The 20358-nt window shown below is 38.1% G+C and overlaps 3 protein-coding genes across 3 annotated transcripts; all 3 read left to right on the top strand.

The window, feature by feature from the left end:
* Positions 1-1209, top strand: LOC103279787 (olfactory receptor 2AP1). The gene has a single exon (XM_008116526.2). The coding sequence runs from the start codon at positions 214-216 to the stop codon at positions 1207-1209; it is 996 nt and encodes a 331-aa protein (XP_008114733.2). The 5' UTR covers positions 1-213.
* Positions 1210-6664: 5455 nt separating this feature from the next.
* On the top strand, positions 6665-7956 carry LOC100552144 (olfactory receptor 10A7). Its single transcript, XM_008116527.3, has one exon. It carries the CDS (start codon positions 6793-6795, stop codon positions 7729-7731), a length of 939 nt encoding a protein of 312 aa, XP_008114734.1. The 5' UTR covers positions 6665-6792; the 3' UTR covers positions 7732-7956.
* A 9317-nt stretch (positions 7957-17273) lies between these two features.
* Positions 17274-18779, top strand: LOC100552341 (olfactory receptor 10AG1). The gene has a single exon (XM_016995822.2). The coding sequence runs from the start codon at positions 17607-17609 to the stop codon at positions 18540-18542; it is 936 nt and encodes a 311-aa protein (XP_016851311.2). The 5' UTR covers positions 17274-17606; the 3' UTR covers positions 18543-18779.
* Positions 18780-20358: the final 1579 nt, after the last annotated feature.

Genomic DNA, 20358 nt, shown 5'->3' with positions numbered 1-20358 from the left:
ATGGATATATTCTCTGACAGCTCTGGTTATGTCTTAGTGAGATGATAATACTGGATGACTGGATGGACTTTGGTGTTTATTGCAACAATCATTGCAGCATCATTTTAGCTGTATGCCTTAGAAGTATGCTTTGATGTGCTTTAGGTGCCTGCATGTAAATGGAGAGAGGGATGTGTTTGACTGATCTCCTTACTCTTTTGCCTAATCCACTTCATGTTTTGTCTCCTTCAGATGCAGCAAACACCAAACAAAAAATGGCAAAATCAGACTATAACATCTGAATTCATACTAATGGGATTTGGAGATCTTCAAAGCCTCCAAGTTCCACTCTTCTTGTTTTTCTTGGTGATCTACTTAGTGACCATGGCTGGAAACCTTCTCATCTTTGTGTTGGTTGTGGTTGACAATCATCTTCATACCCCTATGTACTTCTTCTTGGGAAACCTGTCTTTCTTGGAAACCTGCTATAGTGCTAACATCCTGCCAAAAATGTTGTCTGATCTCTTGACTGAGGAGAGAAGTATATCTGTAAAAGCATGTTTTGTGCAGTTTCACATCATTTCTTGCTTGGTAGGGACTGAATGCTACCTTTTAGCTATGATGTCTTATGACAGGTACTTGGCAATATGTAAGCCACTCCACTATTGGACTCTAATGAATGCCAGGCTGAGCTTTCAGTTAGCAGCTTTGTCTTGGATAAGCGGTATTTTGTTTAGCACAAGCTTAATTGTGAAATTGTCTCAGATGTCTTTCTGTGGCCCCAACAAAATCGATCACTTTTTTTGTGATATTGTTCCTGATATCAGTGATATTTCTTGCAGCGATACCCATTTTGTTGAACTACAGTCCTTCATATATGCCTCTGTATTCACTTTCCCTCCCTTTGCTCTTACCTTGTCATCTTATGTTTTTATTATTGTTACTATCATTAGAATCCCATCAACCTCAGGGAGGCAAAAGGCATTCTCTACCTGTTCCTCACATCTCATTGTGGTTGCTTTGTATTATGGTACACTGATGGTTATCTATCTGCTGCCCCATTCCAGATATTGGCGTCACCTAAGAAAGGAATTTTCACTTCCCCACACTGTCCTGACTCCCTTGCTCAATCCACTTATCTACAGTCTCAGAAACAAGGAAGTGAAAGAAGCCATGAATAGGATTTTTGGAAAGTTGTCATATTTCAGAAAGTCAGCTTTTAAAAGATAGAAAATGTAAATAATGTACAAGTCTGCTCTTTTCTGTTTTTTCTGTCTTCTTTTTCTTTTCAATTTATAGTTCATTTTGATTTGTGTAGTTGCAGGCATCATCAGTGCCCTCTTGATTCCTTTCAACTACACTCAATTTCTTTTGAAAGGAAAACAAATAAAAGGGCTAGCCCATACATATTTATGGGTTAGAAGTTAGAAGTGATGGTTGACAGTGATGGTATTTGAACATTCATTGACTCCTTTGAGTTAAAAATTCCTGTGTCTTTTGTCCTGGTCAGATCTTAAAAACTATGATTGCCATTCTATCAAACAGTTATTGATGTGTAAGCTAAACTAACAGACTTGGAACTGATCAGTATTTGTGCTCATGATAAAAATTTGAAAAGCCATCCTGCAAACCTTTTTTTTAGCAGCCAGAAACTTATGATAGCAGGAAAAGAGGTCTGTTCATCTTGAAATTGGGGCACGGAGGGTGATGTTTCAACTCCTTTCTGTAAGCAAGCGTTGATATGACAATCAGGAGCAGGGAGGTTTTGCTGAAGAGGACATCTCATAGAACAGGCATGGGAAAACTTTTTGGCACAGGGGCCGCATTGTGTTTTAAAATTTGACAGATGGACCAAGCCACTGGCAGATGAATGGACAGTGTTTGTGTGAACTAATATAAATTGCATTTAAAAGCCATAACATAAAGTTGTGCCCTTTAAAGGGCAGCCAAAGCAACAAGTGTAGAACCAGGGGTTGCCAAAGCATGAGTTTTTTTTTTTTTGGTTACTTATAGATTCACAAATGCTGCAGGGAAGAACTTCCAGAGTACGGGGGAATGTGCTTTTTTGAATTGCCACTCCAAAATCCCCCAGCCATTGGGAGCGGCAGTCCCCCAAAGGGACCCTTTCCCAAACCCAGAAGGACTACCATAGGATAGCAAAGCCTGTGGGTTCTATTTCAGAGGAAGGAATTGGTCAAACCACCTCTGAGTCTCCTTCACATAAAAAGCCCTTCTGGAAAAAAATCCATGAGGTCGCTGTAGGGCAGCAACCAGGTAATAAACTGGGTAATGGCTGCAGGGAACATATCACTCCCCTGTTACAAAGCTCCACGGGCTGCCAAGCCATTGCCGGGCATAATTCAAAGTGCTGGTTTGGACCTAGAAAGCTCTATATGGCCTGGGTCCAGGATATTTGAAGGACTGTACCTCTTTCTATAAGCCTATTAGAAATCTAAGGTCTGAGGAGGGCCATCTCTCTGTCCCACTCTGTCCCTCTCAGGCTCTTTTGGTGGGAAAAAGGGACAGGGCTTTTTCGGTGGCTGCTCAACCCAGACTTTGGAGCTCTCTTCAAAGGGAGAGGTTAGGAGGGCACCACCCCAGCTAGCCTTTCACAGGCAGGTCAAGACATCTCTCTGCTGCCAGGCATGTACAGAATAATATGAAGCAGGCTGCTGGAGAGGTTGTGGGTAGGATTTTTCAGGGCAGAGAATGATGGATTTTGAAGGTCATTTTAATTGTATTTCTTGTAACTATTTTTGAAATTTTATTGGATTGTGTCATGTAAGCAATGGTGAGCTTTACATTTGAGTTTGATTTTATTTATTGTATTTTTATTGTATTTTTAACTTTGTAGACATGACACAAACATTAAATTGTCATTTTTTAAAAAAATGTATTGTTTTAAAATTTTTATTAGACTGTGGCCTGAAGTCACATAATAGTAATAAATATGATCCACCTATTGCCCCCTCACACAGGGGACTTGTGTTAGAACCTCATGACATGGAGGTCCAGAAGCCTGGGTCAGCTGGGAACAGCATGGAAAACTGTGGAGCAGCGTCCAGCTTTGTCCCCCTACCATTGTGGGCTGACATCCCACAATGTTTCCGTACAGTCCTGGCTTCTTCAGTGAGAACACGTTGCTGACATGGAGATCCACCTGAAATAGCCCTGCATCATTTCATGGGCTCCAGCAGACTTCATACTGGCAGCATGCTGGCATCACACCAAAACAAGGAAACAATTCTTCTAAAGAAGTGGAGAGTCTCCTCCAACAATACAAGTCTATAGGAGGGATTGCACAACATGGGTGGGGACGTGCTAATGTTACCAATTGTGCTTCACAGCTCACTTTGTAATTAATTATATACTATGTACAGTAGCCAATAGGCCAGTAATATATATGACCTTTTCATGACTGGGTAATTGAGTTTACCATACTGAAGAGCTCTTGGGAAATTCCAGATTTAAATAAAACATTACCCTATTAGTACTACTAAATTTCCCCTGTCCAGAAGATCACTTCTATTGCTGCCAACTCCACAAATAAACTCCACTTTATAATATTAGTAATCTGGTTCCTACTACAACCAGTCTCAGAGCTGAGCTGCAACTGATAGCAGGAGTATTTCAATTAATAGATTATTCTATGGACCAATGAAAATGGGGAACATTTAATCTTGGTGGGGGGGGGGGGGTGTTGACGGTGCCAACTTCAAGAACAAGGTCAGCAAGAGCTCTCCTACTACAGTAGAGTCTCATTTATCCAACACTCGCTTATCCAACGTTCTGGATTATCCAACGCATTTTTGTAGTCAATGTTTTCAATACAGCGTGATACTTTGGTGCTAAATTAGTAAATACAGTAATTACTACATAGCATTACTGCGTATTTAACTACCTTTTCTGTCAAATTTGTTTTATAACATGATGCTTGGTGCTTAATTTGTAAAATCATAACCTAATTTGATGTTTAATAGGCTTTTCCTTAATTCCTCCTTATTATCCAACATATTTGCTTATCCAACATTCTGCCGGCCCGTTTATGTTGGATAAGTGAGACTCTACTGTACCTCTGTTATCTGCACAAGTGAGTACCTCAAGTTGCCTGAATTTTTCATAGGGGTTTCATTGCCATGGCAAACTCAGAGGTAGTTTTGCTAACTGCCTAGCCATCTTATAATGCTGCTGCCACCATGTGGGAGATCAAATAATGAAGTGGCTTCATTATTTTAGTTGGCTCTAGTCTAACAGAGAAGTACCACTGTGTGGACTACTGTGGCTAAACCATCTCTGTCTAGGAAGTAGGTAGGTCACCTGCCCTAGATAGTCATAGCTGAGTCTATCTGAATCTCTAGTGACAAGGATGGATCTAAGGGTGCAGAATTAATGCATTTTGACACCATTTTTAACTGCAGTGGCTCCATGCTATGGAATCATGAGAGTTGTAGTTTCCCAAGGTTCTGGACCTTGACTGCTAAAGAACACTGGTGCATCACCAAATTACAACTCCCAGGGTTCCATAGTATGGAGCCATGGCAGTTAAAGTAGCGTCAATTGGTATTAATTCTGCAGTATAGGTGCACCCGAGGAGTATTTCCAGACAGCACACTTGCTCCTTCAAGAGGAGTGCAACTGCATTTAGGCACTGTTCCAGCACCTTCACATCCCTGGCTGAGACAAATGACAGAGAAGCAGCTATGACTGTCATCAACATCCTGATGTCACCCAACTTCCAAAACACTAATGGCCTGTTTCAGAAGCTTGATTTAGATGTTGAACCCTACAGCACTATAGCCATGGGACTAAATAGGAGTCCCCCAATCATGCAGTTAGCAGTGGTGTTTCCTACAATACAAAACATCTGGAAGAAATGTATTGGTTATAACTGATATAAATGGATAATAATAATAAATAATAATACTCTATTTTTATATCCCGCCCCCATCTCCCCAAAGGGACTCGGGGCGGCTAACATAGGGCCAAGCCCAAAGACAAAACATAAAGAAGATTAAAAGCATATATAAACAGTATCAACAAACAGATAAAATGAAGCAGATTAAAACACAATAAAACAATATAACTCAGTCATAGTAAAATAATATGATAAAATGACATATGGCAACATTTAACTAATGGTTAAAATGGGGAGGGGACGGTCAAGACAAAGTGCCATTATGTATAGTTATGGGACACTTTATAAAGTGCCTGGACAAAGTGCTGAAATGTCCTCTGCAAGAATTTGGGGTGGGGTATGAGGTCAGTTTTTTTCTAACACAGGAGCAGAGTAAAGTGCAAAATAAATCAATATTCCTTTAGGAAGGGGTCTGTCATGGGGGATAATTATTTGAAGGCACACTGGAAGAGCCAGGTTTTTAATTGTTTTTTGAAGGCTGACAGGGTGGGTGCTTGTCTAATCTCCCTGGGGAGGGAGTTCCAGAGCCGGGGGGCCACTACAGAGAAGATAACAGTATACAGATGAGCAATTGTACAGTCAAGAAGGAACAATGATGTAATGCCCATGATACTACTCTCTCCTCCTCCTTCTGGATGTCATCTCCCTTCAGATGTTCAGCGATAATAAAGGTGTCTGAAGCAAAGGTATAATGACTAGTATAGTGAGAAGCTTTTTTATGTACATTTAGACAATCTTTTTGTAGATGATATAGTAGTTGAAAATCCTCCACAGAACTGAGAAGGTAGGAAAATGCTGTTTATAGATTGGATTAGCTGTCTGATAGGAAATGTTTTTTTTTTATGGCTAGATTTTGGTGCTTTGAAAAATGAAGTTATCTAAAAATGGACAATTTCAAAGGAGATATTCTATCAATTTTGGCATACATTTTTCCTGACACTTACCATCAACTTAAACATTTAGTAATGAATCTTGCTGATATCAAAAAAAAAATATCTGTTAATTAACATACATGTGAATGGTTGATAATCAAATAAATGGGGGATACATGTTTATATTTACAATGAATGAATCCAACATTTTTCTTTTCTTGTGAATTATTTGAGATAGGAAGAAATTTGTGAAAGTACCCCTTATCTATACTGGCGAAATTCAATAGGGGCAACTATCCCAAGCATGTAGAGAACCATGTGGTAGTTTTCTGGTGTAGAGGTGCTCAGTATTAATGCTCTGGTTTTTATTGGGTTAATATTTGCAGGTCTACAATATTTGAGGTGTTTTATTCAAATGCATTCTGAGGTTTTGGTCAATATTGATACATTATTCTCAAAATAATAATTGATATATATATATATATATATATATATACACACACACACACACATACAGTAGAGTCTCATTTATCCAACACTCGCTTATCCAACATTATGGATTATCCAACGCATTTTTGGAGTCAATGTTTTCAATATATCGTGACATTTTGGTGCTAAATTCATAAATACAGTAATTACTACAGAGCATTACTGCGTATAGAACTACTTTTTCTGCCAAATTTGTTGTCTAACATGATGTTTTGGTGCTTCATTTGTAAAATCATAACCTAATTTAATGTTTAATAGGCTTTTCCTTAATGCCTCCTTATTATCCAACATATTCACTTATCCAACATTCTGCTAGCCCGTTTATGTTGGATAAGTGAGACTCTACTGTATGTATATATATATATATATATATATATATATATATATATATATATATATACTTGCATGAATATAATTTATGCATTTATACATAACATTCATGACCAAATGGTTTAAAATATAAAATTCATAACTTCTGTTTCACAGAAGTTATCTTTCACCTCTTTGTTGTTACTTCTAGGCAAGGAATCCTAGCACATGGAAGGCCAGAACAAAAGTATAGGATTTGTCATTTTAGGATTTTCTGGCAATGTAGAGATGCAAGGTATGCTTTTCATTTTATTTTTCATTATGTATACTATGTCCCTGCTGGGGAATGCCCTAATATTTATCACTATCAGACTTGATTCTTCTCTTCACACACCAATGTGCTATTTCATTGCCAGTCTCTCTTTAGTGGATATCTGCTACACATCTGTCACGACCCCAAAGATGTTGGCAAATTTTCTTTCAAAAGACAAGACCATCTCTTTCATTGGTTGTGCTGCCCAACTGTATTTCCTTCTCTTCCTGGGAACCACAGAATGCTTTCTTCTAGCTGCCATGGCATATGACCGCTTCTTGGCCATCTGCAACCCTCTGCGCTATTCGTCCATCATGAGTAAGCAGCTATGCACCTGGCTAGTGGCTGGATCATGGGCCAGTGGGATGACACTTTCATTGGGACAGACAAGCTTCATATTTACTCTGCCTTTCTGTGAGGACAACCACATAAACTATTTTTTCTGTGACATTCCCCCACTACTGAGGCTCGCTTGTGGAGATACAACTATCAATAAAATCACTGTTTTCATGGCGGGACTATTAATTACTCTGTTTCCATTTTTGCTGATTCTAGGTTCCTATGTACACATAATCACCACGATCCTGAAAATCACAACTTCAAAGGGTAGGCAGAAGGCTTTCTCCACCTGTTCCTCACACCTCATTGTCATCATTTTGTTTTATGGGTCTGCAAGTACGATGTACCTGAGACCCCCATCTAGCTACAGTCTTGAAACTGATAAATTTTTAGCTCTGCTTTATTCTACCATCACCCCAACACTCAATCCCATTATTTACAGTTTGAGAAGTAAGGAGATAAATGACGCTCTGAGAAGAAGGATGACTTCCAAAATCTTTAATTTCAATATCTGATTAAATAAAGATTCTTCAAAGTAGACATTTCTTTTATGTGATTAATGTGTTATTAATGTGGGAAAGACAGTATGGTGACATTTTTTGAATTAATCCTGAAAAGCTAATTTTGCTTGGTAGCCAAAGGCAGTTAACATGACCATGGCACAAAACTATAGACAGATTATAAAAAGGTGAAATAAAATATTTAATCAGTACAAGTTCATTTTTCATTACTCTGTGGCTGTGGCTTAACTTCTGGAGCCAAAAACAATACATTTGAAATGAAATTAAGTGATATGGATACTCTTAACTGAAAAACCTGTTCATAAGGTGCAATGAAAGTGCATGTTTAAAACCAGCTCTAAAATGGGTAAGAATTTTGTGTGATGGGACACAGATATTGTATCATTTTACACATACATACAATATCTGTGTCCCATCACACAAAATTCTTATATATATATATATGTGTGTGTGTGTGTGTGTGTGTGTGTGTGTGTGTGTGTGTTAAATAAATATGGGATAAATACTTGGAAATAGTCTGGAAATGGTATAAAATGATGACTACTTTAATATTGGGAAATTCTGTCGAGATGGAATCTGGATTGATGAAAATCTTCATAGTTCAGGGCTTACTATGTATAAGATTTGTATGTAGATTTTTTTTGTGAACCAAACAGATTTGTGGGGAGGGGGTAGAAAATAATATTTCAACACAGAAATATTAATCCTGGAACAATATATATATACTGTATGCTGTTTTCTGTGCAGAAAATGCAGTAATGCCGGATTTATTCTATGTAAAAGTCATATCTAATTGGTCTGCATAGATAACATGGTTTCTCTACACAGAAAATTATATGTTTTGTCCAGAAGTTAATATTATTTTTTAATGCAGAAGAGGTCATTTTCTAAAGGGAACAATCATGTGTGATTTTTGCAAAGAGTAAGTTCTGAAATGTGAATAGAATCTGAAAACTGAATGGTTTTCAAAGACTTTCTCACAGAGAGCAAAGAATTGCTGAAATTGCTCATCTCTATATTCTAGAAACATCTTAGTCAAGAATTATATCCCTAGTGAAAAGTTAATTCTTGTTTCTGATCACTTAAAACTTTCAGACCAGTTTGCTACATTAGAACAATGAATCCATCTTAACCATAATGTAATTTATTTATTTCGTGTCAAAAGCATTGTACAACAAATACATTTCAAATAATGGAAAAAAGAAAAGAAAAAGAAATCACAAGCAACTAAATAGTTTTGGACCAAAAGCGGGCAACAGCAACCACATTGTCTGTAGCTTTAAACAACTCCTTTTCCGTACATGATGCAGGGCACTGTGGGCAAGCATACATATGCGGAGTTGTTTGTTCTGCTCCACAGTCACACAAGGTGGAGGATTCCTCCAGGTAGTGCCACCTTGCCAAGTTGTCTTTTGATCTGCCCACTCCACTTCTGAGTCTGTTCAGGGACTTCCAAGTTGCCCATTCTTGGTTTGCCCCTGGAGGAAGACCCTCTTGGGGGGCCATCCAGTTAGAATTGCCAGGTTTAGCTGCCCAGAGAGACACCCTTGCTGTTGCTGGAGGAACATCAAGAGGAGTGGTGGTTCTCATGAAGTCCTTCCTTGATTTGAGTCTGGTGGGAGGAGGCTGATAGTCATGCAGTGGGTGACTTTCGCAATGTTCGACCTTTTTTCTCTCACCGTTAGCAGCAACTTCCCGTCGCACGTTAGGAGGGGCAATGCCAGCTAACTTGTAGAGTTTATCAACAGGTGTAGGTTTAAGGCATCCCGTGATGATTCTGCATGTTTCATTATTACCATAATGTAATAAAAATCATGGTTGATAGTAGCCAAAAATCATTTGTGGCATATACAGCAATTTCTTCCAAAGCATAGTATCACCATTCCACTGCATCCGTTCCCTGAGTTGGCTGTTTTTCTCTTTAAGTCATGTTGGCATTATCTGCATTGTAACACTAGGTGAAATGCATTCATTTTGTCAAGTTACTCATATTAATGCCAAGTGAATTGTGTTCAGTTATCAATTTAAAGGTGTTTTAATATTAATGGCTTTCAATGTATTTTCTGTGATGTAGATGCTGATGTCACTGCACCTGTGCAACTGAAACGCACTGTAAATGGTATTTCTAAACCCGATTGAACACATATTTATTTATTATTTATTTTATTTGAGAAATTTGTATCTCGCCTTTCTCTAAACACAGACTCAAGGTGGTTACAAAAGAATGAAGACATACAATACAAAGTTTAAACAACTCATTAAAACATATATATTTGAAATAGCAAACACAATTAAAACGGTGTGAACATTAAAAGCAAGATAAAAACCTAGAGCTTTAACACTTATTTGGCTTAATTAAATGCTTTCTTGAAAAGGAACGTCTTCACACCCTTCCAGAATGCCACTAAAGAAAGAGTCGAACCTAATGCTTCAGGCAGTGTGTTCCATAGTGCAGGAGCCACCCCTGAAAATGAGCTCTCCCTGGTCCTCTTAAACTGCATGCCAGAAGGTGTCTGGGCCAATACCAAGGTCTCCCCTCTGGATCTTAGCTGTTTGGTTGGTTTGTATAAGGTGACATGGTGTCTGGATCGAAGCCATGTAGGGCTTTATAGGTTAAAACCAGCACCTAGAATTGGGCCTGGAAACAAATTGGCAAAATGGCACATAAAATGTGTAGCAGAATGTAAAACTATTTTTTAGTGGTAGACCAGATTTTTCCTAACACTCATTCTATGAGCCATATGATTATAAGGATTTTGTCACAACTATCTGGCTGAAAAACTGCTTGGAGATCATCTTCCTATCCAGAGAATGACTGGACCTTTTGGCTGAATGCACTTCAATCCCTGGTCAACCACAGGAGAAGGCAGGCAAAGGTCAGAATAACCTCAGTATTCTGCTCTGGTTTCCCCTCCAGAGCTTGATTAGAAGAGGTTGAGTTAATAGAGATAGCCAGGCCTGGAGCCAGGATTTTGGTTTGAGAGAGGCTGGGATTTTGGGGTTTTTTTGGGGGGGGGGCTGGGTTTGAGTGAGAGAAGATCTGCCCTAGCAAACCTTTTGTATAGTCGTCCCAATACCCCCATGCATATGGGATATATTGAGCATGGTGATCAAATCATGATATGAATAAACATAACAGTTTAAATAATAAATGTAAGGCCTTCTTGCAGACCACCCTGAGAATTTGGGGGGGGGGGGGGGCTAAAGCCCCTCAAGCCCCCCCCCCCTCCTGGCTACATGCCTGGAGATAGCCCAATATGCTGAAAAAGGGACACCAGAAAAACACATTTTTCATGCATCTGCATAGTTAATACAGTTTGATGCCACTTTAACTGCCATGACTCAATGCAATAGAGTTATGGGATCTATAGTTTTAGATGGTCTTTAGTCATCACTGTCAAAGAATGCTAGTATTTCACAAACTACAATGACCATGGTTTCTTCTTAGCACTGAGTCATGGCAGGCAAAGCAATGTCATACCACATTAATTTTACAGTGCAGATGCTTCCCACTCTTCCAAATTGAGAGTTGCTTTTTTGTATACAGGGTTTCATCTTAAAATTTGATCCTTCCTCTACTACAGCTACATCTCTATATCCGGATATGTCATGATTAGAACAGCATTGAAACACTTGGAGTATCACAATGGATCTCAGCACTGATATCATCATAATGTATGAGCAACTGAAAAGGGTCATTGGCACACATAACAGAATTGCAGCCAGCACCTGTAAAGTGGACCCACCCAACATTATGTCACAATAAATTTGCTAGTTGTAAAGAAGTAAGTGTGTTTCTTTTTATATTCCTTATAAAGCCATATTGTTTTAATTCATAGGCTTCGTCTATATAAATCTCTATGAAGCACCATCTGTTTGCAGTCTGAGGGCTGAACAAGAAAGGACTCCTCCACACATACAAGGATAACACTCTCATCTCATTCCCAATATACCTGGACTGCAGGTTTAATACTGTGTGCATGTCTGATCCACTTATAAAGTCTAGGAGAATTTTACATTTGTTAAAGGCAATTTGGTGATCTTTCCAAATATAAACAAGACTTTCCTATACATGGTAATCAATGACTAATAAAAATTGTACTGCTTAAGTCAAAAGACAAGTAGGGGCCCACTTTAATTCAATAAACTAAAGCAGATTTAGTGGCAAATTAAAATGAAGAGGTTATATGTGCATACATTGAGACTCCATCCTTTGGGACATGCTGTTGTAGCCTGGCAAGCATTGGGTGTGCTTTGTTAGTGCTTAGAGGATGAGGAAGGGGATGATGGGTTGCAATCTGTAATGTCTGAGGAGTCTGTGGAAGATATCAGGGGCTTGGAGAGTGATGTTTTGGAAACTCCAGACTGCTTTTAGGCAACGGGAGAAAGTGATATCAGTTCCCATGAGAATAGGCCAGAGTGGCCTTTAGAGGAGAATGTGGGAGACAAAGGTTTTTCCAGATCAAGTCACCTTGAAACTAGGTGGCAGAACGTAAAATAAAGACAAACTTATTTTCTCAGAGGCTTAGAGATATGGAAAGAAAAAGCAGGTGTGTGTGAAGTGATGTCATGGGAGGAATTGAGGCCCTTTAAGTGGTTTCTGGGCTCTCAGACCTATAGTAGGAACAACGTTGTAAAAAAGGGAAACAACTCCTGGTTTCTAATCCTAATTCATGTACTTCAAGATTCTTGGTTTGATTCCTGTTTATGACTTCATGTTCTTGGAGGTTTTGCCTTTTTTGTGTTCCTGTTTTCATGTTTAAGGATATAACTTTTGAACAATATCATGCTTGAGGATTCTTTTGCTTTGTGTTAACTCCATCTAGGAGGCATCTCCTGGATTTCAGGTTCCAGTCCTCCATTATGTCGGTTAATTGCTTAACCGCTGATTCTGCAGCTAGTTTGGCTACTTTGGGTTCACAGTCAGCTTGGCAATCTAGTGGTCCAATACTGTCCGCATGTTCTTGGCTGGGGCAATTTCCTGGAGGTGCTGCAATCAGGATCCCAAACTCTACCAGACTAACCAAAGCTACAATAGTAGCTTTTAGGCCAGAAACTTCCCTTTGCAGCATATCCATTCTCAGAAACAACTTTTCTGCTGTCTGCTCTACTAGGAAGCATTGTTCTTGCATGAGGTCATGCAATGAAGGGATGGTGTTCTCCGGTGATACCAAGTCAAGTCTGCCAATCCTATCTTTGAGAGTGTTTATAATTTCTATGTAAGCAGCCGATTGTATTTTCAATGGAGGTGGAGGGGTCAGTTCCATCAAACCTGGGTCAATGGACCAATTAGCAGCATCTTCATTAAGGGAAAGTCAAGCACTAGACACAGCCTCCTCATCCTCATCCATTTTCTCTGCTGTTGTACAGATTGTCTTTGAAGTGCCCGCTCTGCCCAATGCAGTCATGTTCATGAATTCATGATCCAGCAGGTGTTCACTTGCTTTTGGTTCTTTCCCAGTGTTTGCTGGATCATAGGATTCCAGAATTGACTTCTGAACTAGGTTAGGCACAGTTTTCAGAGTGGAGGCTCTGTGTAGCTGGGCCCTTGTAGAAACCATCCTAGTGGTTGAAAGCTTGTCATGCTAACAAAACCAAAACGGGTCTGTTCTCCTGTGCTTTGTGCCTTTTCCAAAAATATGACTCCCACTGAATGATTAAAGATACTAAAATGCTAGATTAAAAGATACTAAAATGGCAAAATAGTAAGGTCTATAAAAATTACCTAATGCAAGAAATATTCCACACCCAGCTGGAAAGGGACCTGGAGCTGAAGTCTCCTTGCAAGTAATTCCAAAGGGGCTGGAGGTATTCTGGCCCCTTCTGCAGTAGCACAGAAGACTTGCCAGGAAGTCGTTCCTGTGGCCAGCAAACTTTGTGTTGACTTTCTTTAAGTTGTAAGTGTCCCGGAACTTCAAGCTCTGACTTACTTGGTTGTTTCTTATCCTTTTCTTTTTTTCTTTCTCTTTCTAACTCTTCCTCAGCTTTAGAGTAAGCTCACAACAAACAAAAGCTTTTCAATCTGTAGCCACCACAAAACTGACTACACTGGCAGGGGGAAAAACTAATTCCAAGCAACTACTTATCAGACTGTTGTCATTATTCCTCTTCATTTGGACATCTCAGAAGATCCAGGGTGGGGGCCGGCCGTGGCGCAGGCTGGTGAGCAGCCTGCTGCAATAAATCACTCTGACCATGAGGTCATGAGTTTGAGGCCAGCCCATGGTGGGGTGAGCACCCATCAATTAAAAATAAAAAATAGTCCCTGCTCGTTGCTGACCTAGCAACCCGAAAGATAGTTGCATCTATCAAGTAGGAGATAAGGTACCACTTATAAAAAATGGGGAGGCAAATTTAACTAATTTACGACGTTGGAATGAGGAAGTGTGGTCAGAGTAGATGATGAAGCAGCTGCTCCCCCCGTGGCCAGAATCGAACATCCCCTCAGGAGAAGGTTAAATTGCCTCTGCTTCTGTCTGTCTCTGTCTCGGTTCTATGTGTATATGGGCATTGAATGTTTGCCCTATATGTGTATAATGTGATCCGCCCTGAGTCTCCTTCAGGGTGAGAAGGGCGGAATATAAATACTGTAAATAAATAAAAACTGAGGTCCTTCCTCCAAGACCCACAAATTTGACTCAACCACTTTCTCTTTGATGTCTCCATCGATCCGCTTAAGGTTACACTCTTCTCTCAAGTCTCTGTGGATTGCTTTTTGATGCCTTGGTTTAAAAGCTGATGAACTCTTAATCACGTTTGGAATTAATTTTTGTACTTTTGCTGCTTCTTTTTTTGATTTGTCTTTTTATTTTACACTTATTCATTAATCAACTTTTATTTATTGGATTATCTGATCATTGTGTGGTGTTGGGTGAAAAGGTGTTCCAGGGCTACAGCGCAACACATACTTCTCTAACTTGACAGTTCCCAGACATGATGGATTCCCTGCATTCCTGGCTCAGCAAGCATTCCTGCCTGAGATACTTTTCTAATCATTGTGCAATGGTAGACCTACCACTAGTAAGCTTAATTTAGGATAAACTACTATAACTTTCTTTGAAACTTTACTTTGTTCATATGATTATCATCACAGAATTTTTTAAAAGAAAAAAAGCTGGTTGGAAAACTGTCAGCCAAAGACTAATGATGATGAAAAGTGTGCATAGAAAAGATCATTTCAGTTCTAGTGGAAAAAAATTCCCTCAAGGAAACAAGTAGCATTGTATTTGAAATGTGTTTGTATACAAAAATGTCATTACCATTACCAATAATGTATGCAATTAATTTTAATAATTATATTATTCTTAAATAATACCCCTTGGGAGTATGCTGAATGAGCTGCATTCAACACATTTGGACACATAAAGCTTTGCTGCTACTTTGAGACCTTTGTCTTTCCAGTATTGAGAGCAAGAGAATGCTGACAACAAATCAATGCCTTCTTCTAGGAAGTCAATCTGAAACACTGCACGGTGTCTTCTCCATCACAGCACTGGTAAATTGTCATTTTAATCTCTCTAACTGTATCTTTGTATTTGCAGTTCCTTATTGTTTGAATTTCAAAAAGCCTTTCAATCAACATAAATCTTATTCTCTTCCCTTACTTTTTGATTTGTATGCTATTCTGCTGAATATATTTCTATTTTTTTCTTTTATTTCATTGTTCTGCAAACCTTTCTCCTCAAATTCCAGTCTAAGAGACTTTATGACATCGAGAAAATAAAAAAAAGAAATCTTAAAGTAGAGTCATACACATATCTACTCAGTAAACCCTATTTCCCAGATTTCTCTTATCTGTATTCAAAAAATGCTTTAAACTACATATATGTTAAAGCAAAGCACATTTAGAAATGAACAATATAAAGGGAGAAATGTCTGCAAGGCTGTGTGCACTAGAAAAGCGCTTTCCATCAATGTGTATGGAAGAGAATAAATGAAGAAAAATGCACTCATTTGATTCAGATTTTTCTTCCAATGAATTTTACTGCATCTTTAAGCATATGGAAATGCAAGTTGAAATGTATTTAACAGTTTGAAAAGTTTAGCACAGCTCATCTTTGTACATTCATAGAGACCAAGGAAATAGTATACATAAACAGTTCTCACAATGGATTCACAGTGTAAGTGGGGAGTGGGGAAATTTAATCTTTTAATCTTAGTCAATGATCTGACACTAAAAACAGCCAAGTTTGGAGATTATATCAACAATATTTAGAGTGGCAAAACAAAAAGGGGGAAAGAGTAATTCCAAAAGGATTCTCTAAACTGAATGAAGCGGCATAGTATGGTAAATAATATGTTTCAATGTCAGGAAAAATTGCAAAACCATATAAAGAGGACACACTAGAGTGAGAAAACGTTTTCCCTTCCAGTAATATTGGAACTGGGTCCATTCAGTGCAGCAAGGTGAAATGTTTGATACCTGAAAGATGGAAATATTTGATCAGAGAGTATGCCATTTTAGACAACAACAAACCAAGATTTAAAAAACTGAGAATATCTTTATATACTCATTTGAGTCATGATGACAATTTATTTTAATAACATTAAAGATAGTGTGCCTCTGAATACTGCTTTCTACTTGAGAAAAAGTGGCATTGCAGTTGGCTAAAAGTCAGAGGCGGTCCAACCATAAGGCGAAATAGGCATTTGCCTGTGGCGCCATCGTCCCGGGGGCACCATCGTCCTGGGAGGAGGGCACCACTCTCCACCTCCTTCTCTTTCGGGCCTTCCAGCGGCCGCGCTGGGCCTTCCGGCCAGTGCAGACCCACCTTTGCACCACGCAAGCCCACCTTTGGGGCCTTCAGAGATTGTGAGGTCTGTAGGAACTTGGAAGCTAGGTATGTGGGGTTTATATATCTGTAGAAGGTCCAGGGTGGGAGAAAGAACTTTTCTTTGAAGCAGGTGTGAATGTTGTAATTAATCACCTTGATTAGCATTTAATGGCCCTGTGGCTTCAAGGCCTGGCTTCTTCTTGCCTGGGAGAATCTTTTTTTGGGAGGAGTTAGCTGTCCGTGATTGTTTACTGTCTGGATTTCTTCTGTTTTCAGAGTGTTGTTCTTTATTTATTGTCCTGATTTTAGAGGGTTTTTTTAAATACTGAGGGCTATCTGGGTTATCTAAGTCCACACTGCCCTATATCCCTGTTCAATGTTTAGTGCTAAATTTGCAAATATAGTAATTCCTACATAACATTACCATGTATTGAACTGCTTTTTCTATTGATTTGTTGTAAAACATGATGTTTTGGTGCTTAATTTTTAAAATCATAATGTAATTTGATGTTTTATAGGCTTTTCCTTTATACTTCCTTATTATCCAACATTTTCGCTTATCCAACGCTTTTATTTTTCAGTAATTGGTTTGGGGGGGGGGGCGCCAAAATTCTGTTCGCCTACACTTGAAAAATACCTAGGGCCGGCTCTGCTAAAAGTGGAAACTATTAACAAGTAAACAAAGCAATTTAAAATAAGATCAGCAAAAACAAACATTTAAAATAACATCATTGATTGTAAGTACTTCTCAACAACATTGTCTTGATTTTATATGTCACTGAAGACACAAACAAAGAGAGGCACATTTTATTTATACAGAAAAAAGTGAATAGGATCCATATGAGTGGTGGATGGTTGAAGCACTAGCTAACTGCACAAAAAGAGATCTTTTTACATATCTCAAATAACCTCATGTCAGGATTTATTTTAAAAATTACCCATCAGTGATTATAGTGCTGAAAGAGATAACGAACCCTGCTATGTTATGACTGAAGAGTTTAAGTGGAGGGGTTGGGGTGGGATGTATAACAACTTTCTTTGAGTTAACTGACCTGCCCTATCATTGCTATCTCTGTAGATGTGTTTGAAACAAACATGTTCAAGGAAAATCGTTCTGCATTTTCTGGCTTCACTCTCCTGGGATACTCCGAGCTTCCTAATCTGCAAGGTTTTCTCTTTATGTTGTTCTTGTCTATCTATGGAGGCATCATATTAGGAAATGGAATGATTATTTATGTTACAGTAACTGATCCTGCCTTGGATACTCCCATGTATTTCTTTTTGAAGAGTCTCTCCTTTCTGGAGATTTGCTATACCTCAGTCACTATCCCAAAGATACTTGTCAATTTGGTAGTAGAAGACCAGACCATATCATTTATTGGTTGTGCTGTCCAGATGTACTTTATGCTCTTACTAGGAGGTACTGAATGTTTGCTTCTGGCTGCCATGGCTTATGACCGCTATGTGGCTATATGTCACCCCTTGCACTATAAAGTCATAATGAACAGGAAACTGTGTTTAGGATTCCTTTTTCTGTCACTGGCTATCAATGTACCTATGCATGTAGGACAGGTATACTTTCTGTTTACCTTGCCCTTCTGTGATTCCCATGAAATCGACAATTTGTTCTGTGATATCCCCCCTCTGCTTGATTTGGCTTGTGCAGATATCCATAAAAGTCAGTTATTTGTGTTTGCGGCTGCTGCACTATTCCTAGTCATTCCCTTTTGCCTTATATTTTCATCATATGTTAAAATTATCTCTGCTATTCTGAAAATGCCTTCTGTTAATGGTCGGAAGAAAGTTTTTTCCACTTGTTCCTCACACCTCACAGTAATATCTCTTTTCTATGGCTCTGCAATTATTGTTTATTTGAGTCCTAGGTCAAATGAGATAACGGAGATTAACAAATTGGTTTCTTTGTTCTATATAATTCTAGTGCCTATGTTCAACCCAGTCATATATAGTCTGAGAAACAAAGAAGTAAAAGTATCATTAGGCAAGCTGTTGTCAGGCCTTGGAAGATCTTAGATACAAAAGCAAGCTCACAAAGGTAACTCCTTGGAAACAGCTTTATTGAGCCTTCTTACCAAGTAGAATAGAAAGCTAGTTCTGACTAAATCCCACCAAAACGGTAGTACAGTAGAGTCTCACTTATCCAACACTAGCTTATCCAACATTCTGGATTATCCAACGCATTTTTGTAGTCAATGTTTTCAATACATCGTGATATTTTGGTGCTAAATTCGTAAATACAGTAATTTCTACATAGCATTACTGAGTATTGAACTACTTTTTCTGTCAAATTTGTTGTATAACATGATGCTTTGGTTCTTAATTTGTAAAATCATAACCTAATTTGATGTTTAATAGACATTTCCTTAATCCCTTCTTATTATCCAACATATTCGCTTATCCAACATTCTGCCGGCCTGTTTATGTTGGATAAGTGAGACTCTACTGTATATCAAACAGCTAACCCATCCTGACAGCTGTTTAGTAAGAAAATGGTTCTCTAGTATATCATGTTGTATATCATGCTGCTGCTGTTTGGTATCAAGCTAGTTTACAGCAATTCTATAAATGACAGATCTCCAAGAATCATCAACACTCCTGCGGAAAATCACAGGCACAATATTTTTCATTAAATAATAAATGACTTGTTTGGGAAAACTGTAAGGATGGAAAAGTGAAAAAACATCAATTGGTTCAATAAAGGAAATCAACTTTGTTTTTCAGACTTTATACTGAGAGCAAAAATTTGTTAGGCCACAATATGATATACCATCTTCTCATTTCAAATAACATCTGGCAACCTACCAATGTCAAAGATTTGAATTCATGTTTAAACACAGGTGAGGCCCCATCTATACTGGCATATGATGAAGCTTGGCATGGCATTATATGGTCAGTGTAATTTATTTTATTATTATTTATTTATTTAATACATTTATATCCCACCCTTCTCACCCTGAAGGGGACTCAGAGCGGCTTACAAATTAAATTTACATACAATATTATATTATTAGCATAGCACAATACTGGCAATAAATTACCATATTGTACTATATCTATATAATGTAATATTATTAATAATATTACATTTAATATTTATTATATAATTAATATTATTTTATTGTATTATTAGTGTTATATTGTATTACAAAATAATATTATTAATATTATATGCATATGCAATATATTATAATATTATATATTATTGTAAATTATATTGTATATATGTATATATGTATACATGCATGTGTGTGTATATATATATATATATATGTACACAGTAGAGTCTCACTTATCCAACATTCTGGATTATCCAATGCATTTCTGTAGTCAATGTTTTCAAAACGTTCTGGATTATCCAATGCATTTTTGTAGTCAATGTTTTCAAAACATCATGATATTTTGGTGTTAAATTAGTAAATACAGCAATTACTACATAGCATTACTGTGTATTGAACTACTTTTTTCTGTCAAATTTGTTGTATAACATGATGTTTTGGTGCTTAATTTGTAAAATCATAACCTAATTTGATGTTTAATAGGCTTTTACTTAATCTCTCCTTATTATCCAACATATTCACTTATCCAACGTTTTGCTGGCCTGTTTATATTGGGTAAGTGAGACTCTACTGTATATAGATATATACACACACATATACACACATACATATATAATTAGCAAAGCATGTTACTGGTGGGAGAGGCCTTCAGCTGGAGTAAGGAGACAAGATGGAGACTGTCTTTGCTGGCTCCCTCTTTGCTCTGGTACCAGAATATCCGTTGGAGATGGTGAGAGGGACCTTCAGCTAGAGCAAGGAGACAAGATAGAGAC

Source organism: Anolis carolinensis, chromosome 6 (assembly GCF_035594765.1).
Source record: "Anolis carolinensis isolate JA03-04 chromosome 6, rAnoCar3.1.pri, whole genome shotgun sequence".
NCBI classification, from domain to species: domain Eukaryota; kingdom Metazoa; phylum Chordata; class Lepidosauria; order Squamata; family Dactyloidae; genus Anolis; species Anolis carolinensis.
Note: the sequence above shows the minus strand (reverse complement) of the source record. Positions and strands in the feature narration are given on the sequence as shown.